The sequence below is a fragment of the Pteropus vampyrus genome, unplaced genomic scaffold, assembly GCF_000151845.1.
Source record: "Pteropus vampyrus isolate Shadow unplaced genomic scaffold, Pvam_2.0 Scaffold35, whole genome shotgun sequence".
NCBI lineage: Eukaryota > Metazoa > Chordata > Mammalia > Chiroptera > Pteropodidae > Pteropus > Pteropus vampyrus.
Genome location: NW_011888816.1, coordinates 5,495,657 through 5,503,169, shown reverse-complemented (window position 1 = coordinate 5,503,169; position 7,513 = coordinate 5,495,657). Strand labels below are relative to the sequence as shown.

The following is a 7,513-nucleotide window of genomic DNA, read 5'->3' as shown; positions in this document are numbered from 1 at the left end:
CCTGCCCGCCTCTCTGGCCTCATCTCTCCTCGCCTCCTCAATGCTGAACACCCTGAGGCCACTCGTACCTCCCAGCCTTCACGCTCATGCTCCCCACAGGAAAGCAGTCTCCCTAATCCCTCACCTGCCTGGCCAAATCCTTCAAGTGCTCCAAGATTGGCCCACTGTCCCTTCCCCCAGGAAGCCTTCCCTGATCCTCCAGCTGGTCGATGCCTCATCCGAGTCCCCAAAGCCCTCAGGTAGCCCTCAGTTCTGCTTTTGTCAACTCACCAGATGTCCCCTCTTCCTTGCCCATCTTCTCCCAGATAAGCCTGATACCAAAGTGGTGATAAACATTCTAGTCTGCCCCTGCCAGCCTGTTAGCATCCCCTCCTCCAGTAGCAGCACCATGGGGGCCTTAGAGGGGCCCTGGATTCAAGTCCTGACTCCACTTCTGACTAGCTGGGTGACCTTGAGCAAAACTGTAGAATAGGGGCACATGTGTAGGCTACGGTAGGAGTAGGACCTGTGGTCTCTGGGGGCTGCTTCGGCTCCACCCTCAGCCAGCCTGGGACCCCCTCACCTCAGCCTCCAGCTTGGGCTCCAAATGATCCCCGGCTATTTCCAAACCTCAGACCTTCCTCAACAGACCCATTCTGCAAATGGGGCACCGAGACTCAGCGAGGGGCAGAGACCTTCCCCAAGGTCACCTGCGGGGACTCCAGCCGCCCAAGTTGTATGGCTGTGCGAGTTTGCCACGTATGTGCCTTCCCTCCTCACCCGCCCACCTGCCCACACATCTGCTTATGAGTCACCGCCACCTTGGCCAAGACAGCAAAATTCGGGGGCTGGAGAGACAAGGTCAGCCCAAGGGGAGTGAGTGGGCAGATGCGGGGAGGCCAGGAGGAGGCTTCCAGCCACGGGATTGCAGAGCAGCGGGGGACGGCGGGACACAGAAGGTAAACTGAGGCCAGGAGAGTCAAGGACCTGCGCAAAGACCACAGAGAGTAAGGTCAGCCTCGGTCTCCTGTCTGATGGACATTCTTTCTGCTCCACTAGGCCACCTCTCCAGAGAGGGAGATGGGGCCAGCGCCTTCACAATTATGTGGGCAATTAAGACAGGCAGATGGTCCCGCTGGACTGAACATTCAAGCTGACAAATGGAGGCAACGCTGAGGCATTAGCTGACAAGATCAGCGCTGGTTCTCCTGGGTGAGACAGGCGAGGAGAATGTGCTGTCCTGACATTCACTCAGAGCGTGTACCTGGAATTAGCGAGGGGCCCGGCTTATCTGCCTGCTCTGTCCTGTCAGACTTCCCCAGACCCGGGCTCTACTCTGGGCTCTGCCCTGGGAGAGGGACACAGACAGGCTGGGGCATGGACAGAAGCAGTGACCATGTGTGGAGGGGTGAGAGACCCCGAGAAGTGGGGCCGCTCAGCCTGGAGGAGGGCCTGGGCGGGGGAGACCTTATCATTCTCTCTGTAGGGCTGTCCTGGGACAGGGGGAGCAGAGCAAGGGCAGAGGACCCTAAGGGAGCCTGAAGAAGACAGAATTGTAGCCGCACACTGAGAATGCAACAGAGGGGTCTCCTGTTCCTAGCTGGGGAGACCAGATAACTGACCACTGAGGAATGTCCTATGCTGAGGACGTTTGGGCTTGGAAGTGAGGCTGCTTGGAGAGGCTCTGACTCCGCCACTTTCTTTCTCTCTGTGTGACTTTGTAAAGTCCCTTCCTCTGTGAGTTTCCCCACCTGCAAAATGGGGCAAATTCTTTCACAGCTCACAGCGCTGTTTGCGAGGAAGAGAAAGTTTATATGAAGTACTTAGCACAGCACCTAGCATACGGCGAGTGCTCGATAAATGCTTGGGGAACAAAGAATAGGTCCAGAGGTTCGTTCCAGGCTACTGGGATTCCAGGAGCAATTTCAAAGGTTAGAGTTTATCCCTGGCTCTTTGGTAAAGAAAGAAATGGCATAGCTGATCTGAACTCCTGGGGCTTGTGCGTCGAGAGAGGCAGAGGCGTGGGAGCACTGGGGGAAGGGACCGGTTTCGCCCTTGGGAGTCAGATCTGAGACCCCCTTGCAGCTGCTGCAGTGTGAAAAATGCCAGGAGCCGGATGTGGAGGCGAGACAGAGACAGAGTAGAACCTCATTATGGAGGGAGGGAAGGAGTAAATAATTCATCATAGACGTGCTCCCCAGAGCGGGTGGGAGGACGAAGCCGGGGGAGGGGGCACAGCGCAGCCTCTCCCCATGCCCAGGAGGCCCCATGCAGCCCGCAGGAGAGGTTCCTATCTTAATAATCTTGTTATCTCTAAAGCTGCTCATCGTACCTCTAACACATCCACTTTTCCAACTCTGGCCTGGGAGGTGAGGGATAGGCCCCTGCCCAGAACCTCCCTGAGCTCATCTCTCCCACCCTCCCCTTCACCCTCGCTGCTCTAACCTTGCCAGGAACACCCAACATATTCAGAGCCCAGGAACTTCGCACAGGCGGTGGCTTTTGCCAGCTACATTCTTCCCCTTGAGAACCGCATGGCTCCCAACCTCATCTCCATCAGAGTTTGTTTTAATGTCACCTTCTCAGGGTGGCCTCCCCTGAACACCCCGTTTAAAACCTCACCCCACTACCCACACACCCTCTCCCTCTCCCCGCTTTACCTTCCTCCGCAGCATGCATCACCACCATACTTTTTTTTTTTTTTTTTTTTACTTATCTTGCTCCTTCGCTGTCATTCCTAGAATGTCAGCTTCAGGAGGGTAAGGATCTATATTGTTCTTGTTCCCTGTTGTACCTCCAGGGTCTGCAGCAGTATCTGGCACATAATAGGTACTCAGATATCTGCTGAAGGAGCGAATGGCTCAGTGTATTCTGCTGCCTCAGCATCTATGGATTCTGCCCACCCCATAGCCCATGTCCTCATTTTTCACCTAGCACTTTAAAAACTCAGTTGTCCTTGCAGCCACCCAGTGAGGAAGATTCCAACAATTTACAGCCAGGAAAACGGAGGCCCAGAGAGGTAAAGCCACTTGCCCCAGTTGCACAGCTGGGATTTACACCTGGGAGTTGGCTCCAGGACCTATGCTCTGCACATCCTGCCCCGTTCACATCAACACACATGAAATTAAATCCCTCACCCCTTGAATTGAGTGTGACCATTTTATGCCCCCTAGAAGCCAAAGAGTAGCCCTTTGGGAGGCGCTGTCATTACGTCTAAGCTATGGAGGAAGACACAGTGACCTCAGAGTGTCTGTGTCTGTGTCCAGGGGTACAGCACATGGGTGTTAGAGTCAGGCTCTCCCCTCTTCAGGCCTTTGTTTCCTCACTGTCCAGATGCGGACAATGACAATGTCAGGACTGTCTAGGGTCAGCCTAGGGTGTGAACTGGGCGTCCAGCACTGCGGAGGTGCTCCCATCTCTGTGCACACACAGAGGTGTTCCTGTTCCATCTTGAAACCAGGATCAAAATCGGGGGAGCTGAGCCAAGACCGAATGCTCCCTTCCTCCAGCCCCCCGGCTCCGGCTTGGGCAGGGTGTGCTGCTCCTGAATTTGAGCAAAACCTCAAATACCAGTCTAGGGCACATAGGAGGGGTCTCGGGTGGCCATACAGATCAGGGACCCCACCTCAAGGAATCACAGGGTGAGGAACTTTGGGGCCCTACCCAGATAAGATGGAAAACGGAAGAGCCTATTTAAAAATATGGTCTGGAAGTGGGGAGGTGTTTCCTCTGTCTTCTCTTCTAATCTCTTAAATTCTTCTCCCATGAGCTTTCGTATTTTCACGAACGGATGTGCAGGCTCACTGTCTGGGCAAAGGAGTTCACATGCCTGAAGGAATGGAGAGTGTCATCGCACAGTGTACCCTCAATCAGGGCATGCTCCCTTCTGTTTTCTTGCTGGTCTCAGACCCGATCACCCTGGGGTCAGTGGTACGTGCACGGGGAGGGGTGGGGAGAGGGGGCCTCTGAGAAGAAGAGGAAGCAAATTGCTGGGCCTCTGACTGGAAGTTGGAATTCAAAATTTCCAAGTATCTACTGTGTGCCAGGCCCTGCCCCAGTCTTTCTGAATCATCTTTGCAGTCTCGGGAAGGTGGCTTTTCTTGAGTCCATTTTATCAATGAGGAAACTGAGGTTCTGAGTGGGCCACACAGGGAGTAAGAGCCAGGGGTAGGATTTGAATCCAGGTTTGTTGAGGACAATTCAAGCACTTCCTGAATCTCCACAGGGGCAGAACCTGGTCCACAACAGCATTTAGTTGGCTGTTCTCCAAACTCTGAAGAAGCTCAAACTGGAGCAGCCCTGGATGTGTCTGTGCACCCCTCCAGCCTGGGAGAACCCCCTGGGTTCTCAAGGTCTGTGGACCTGCATGGGACAACAGCCTTGATGGGGGTGGGGGCTCCTCCCTTGGGGGAGGTCCAAACACAGGAGTCCCTAGAAAGCAACAAGGGAAACCCTGTTCCTGATACTCTTCAGGCTTCGGCTTCTCTGTCCCTACGGAAGGGGCTTCCAGGGACCTTCAGCATGTCAGACCACCGGCTGCTGTGGGCCAGTGCAAAGCCTAGTGTCCTCTGTCACGCCAAGAGCCCTTCTACCCTTTGACCTCTTCTGAGGTAGCCCTTCCCTATGTAGGACTCTTAGAGTCTAGAAAATGCTCATGGCAGTCATGAGAGCTGGTGTGAGAGCCTCTGTATGTCAGCTGTGTGGCCTTGGGCAAGTTACTTAACCTCTCTGTGCCTCGGTTTCCCCCTCTGCACAATCAGAATAAAGATGGAACCAACCTTGCGGGGCTGTTGTGAGGAGTTAATGAGTTAATACATTGCCTGGCGTACAGTGGCACTGAACTAATGTCAGTTACTCTTGTTATTATCAGTACGATTATTCTTAGTTCTGAGGCCTGAAGCACAGACTGTTATCCCACCACCTCCCCCACTCCCTCTAAGTTATACATGGGGAGATGGCAGCACAGGTTTTGCCTGTGGCCACACAGCCTGGCGGGGCTTCTCCCTCGCCCAGAGCCCCGTCCTGGGACCCTCTTAGGAGCTGGACATATGTCCAGGGATGGAACCCTGCATATATCAGACTCAGCATAGACTCAGTCTCACCCTTGTCCCTCTTGAGTCGACTCCCCACACAAAGCCCCCACCCTCCACATACACACACATGCATGCACGAAGGACCCCTGCTGGCTCAGCCGACCCAGGCTGTTCCATGCACTGAACAGGGAGGGAAGAAAAGGCCATCAGAGACATGCCACGTGAGGGGGGCGATGAAGGAGGCTGTGGCACAGAAAAAGAGGGATGGAAACACACACACAGGGACACAGAGAAACGCAGAGGGGGGGAGGGAGGGAGCAACAATGAGAGAGGGACAGTAAGACAGGAGGAGGAGGAGGAAAAAGGGGGAAAAAGAAGGAGGAGGAGGAGGAGGAGAGGGTGAATAGCAGACAAAGAGAGACAGTAATATACGAAGAAATAAAGAGACGGAAGCAGAAAGATGGACAGAGAGTTAGAGAGAGACAGACAAAAGGATGGCCAGAAAGACAGAGAGAGGGACTGAAGAAAGCAGAGAGAGATGGAGAGATGGAGAAGGCAGCAGGAGACTACAGCTGGGGCAGAGAATTCAAACACACACACGGATTCAGAAAGAGACCCAGAACTGAAGAGAAACCCAAACAGCACAAGAGACAAGGTCGAGGCAAAGCGGGGAGAGACAGGGCAGGGAGGGGAGGCCCAGGCAGGAGGTCCCCCTGGGCCCCTCAGCCTCCCTCCAGACGCAGGTCCAGCCACCCAGCCCCTGGGCGGGCAGCGGGGTCTGCCCAGTGCCCGTTCCCCGCAGTACCTTTGGGCCGCCGCCTCACCACGCCCAGCCGCCACTTGAGCGACACAGCCAGCATCGCCCCCTCCAGCCCTCAAGGCCCAGGGCCAGGGTCAGCCCTGCCCTTGGCCGGGGCGCTCCTGGAGCCCAGCACTCCTCTGCGCTCCGGAGGAGCCGCCTGAGCTAACTGGCAGAGGCTGGGCGCTCCCTGCCCCCGCCCTCTCTGAGTTGCTAAAATAGATAATCCTCCCTGGAGCCAGCGGTGGTGGCATCCGTGGCGGCAAGCCCTTTCTCCACTGTAGTCCCAGCTGGAAGTGTAGCTCCGGGGTGTTCTGGACCCTGTGGCAAATCTTCACACGTCTCTGCCTCCACCCCACCCCCAAGTCCTCTTTCTCCCCAAAATCCTTACCTTGCCCATCCCTTCTTCTGTCCAAATCTACCAATCCCACCTCCCTCCTTCCCTAGGCCGGGCTGTTGGAAGCCCCCAGGCCTTTGGATTTGCAAGGTCTTTCACCTGGAATGTCCTTCCTCTCTGGCTCCACTGAACTTCTCTGCCTGGGAATGTTTGGTCAGCCTTCAGAGATCCCTGTTTGCTGAAAGTCCCTGCCTGCTGGGTCTCAATAATGCTTTACATACTAGGTTGACATAGTCTACCCATCTTCAAACCTGGGAGCACCCAAAGACAAGGACAGGGCCTACCTGTCCTGTGTCCCCTGCAGTCAGCACAGGCATTTGATGGGGTCATCAGTGTTGAACGATGAGACCTAGGCCCTGCCCCCTCACTTCTAACCTCTACAGTTATCTTCATTCGTGGGATAACCAGAGAATCCTCCCGACTGGCTGGTTGGGTGGAGTCGATGGGACTACATGGGAGTGTTCCAGGCGTTCAGCGAGAACTCAGTAAGTGCACCCCTTCCTCTTGCTGAACAGAAAAGTTCCAACTTAGCAAACAGAGTGAGAGGAGAAATCAGAGAACACCAGTGCTTGGCGCCGGGAAGACCTGGGTGAATTCTGACTCGGCCTGCTCCCTAAGCCTCAGTTTCTTTATCTGAATAATGGGGCTAACAGTTCTTGTCTCTCACACAGTGAGGGCTGTATGAGATCATGTGCCTAGAGTGCTCAGTTGAGTCTAGCACATAGTAGGGCTCAATACATCCTAAGTTACAGCTATTAATATTGTGATTATTCTGCATGAGCCCAACCCCAGTGTGTGAGTGGAGATGGGAGGTCCAGCAAGGTATTGGCCTCGCTGAGGTTAGACAGGAAAGTCAGGAATCCAGTGCTATCTGAGAATATCTCGTTTAAGCCTCACAGTGCACCAGGAGGGTCCTAGGGTCATCCTCATTTTCCATATGAGGAAACTGAGGCTCAGGCACGAAATGCCCCCATGCTCACATAGCATGCAATTGGCAAAGCAGGGTCTCAGGTGCCAGCTATCAGACTATGCCACCGCCACATCCAGACCACAGAGAAGCCCTTGTAAAAAATATAATAATCCTACTGCGTGCCTGGCTCTGGGCTGAGCACCCTGCCACTTAGACCAGGGAGGTGAAGCTGCTTGCGGGGGGTCATGCAGACTGTTAAGGGCAGAGCTGGAGTGAGAGTCTGAGTCCAAAGCAGGGGGCTCTAGCCAAAGAAAGGTGGCTCCCCACTTCAGTCTTTGGTGCGAAGACAGGGTATAGGTGGTCTCCATCACCAGCCGAAATGGACACGTAGAAAG

The 7,513-nt window shown here is 54.7% G+C and overlaps 1 protein-coding gene across 1 annotated transcript in view; it reads right to left on the bottom strand.

The window, feature by feature from the left end:
• Window positions 1-5,872, bottom strand: part of GRIP2 (glutamate receptor interacting protein 2) — a 54,415-nt gene extending 48,543 nt beyond the window's left edge. The window contains exon 1 of the mRNA XM_011357492.1: window positions 5,818-5,872. Coding sequence (XP_011355794.1) covers window positions 5,818-5,872 — 55 coding nt within the window. The remainder of the gene's footprint in view (window positions 1-5,817) is intronic.
• Between the last annotated feature and the right edge of the window lie 1,641 nt (window positions 5,873-7,513).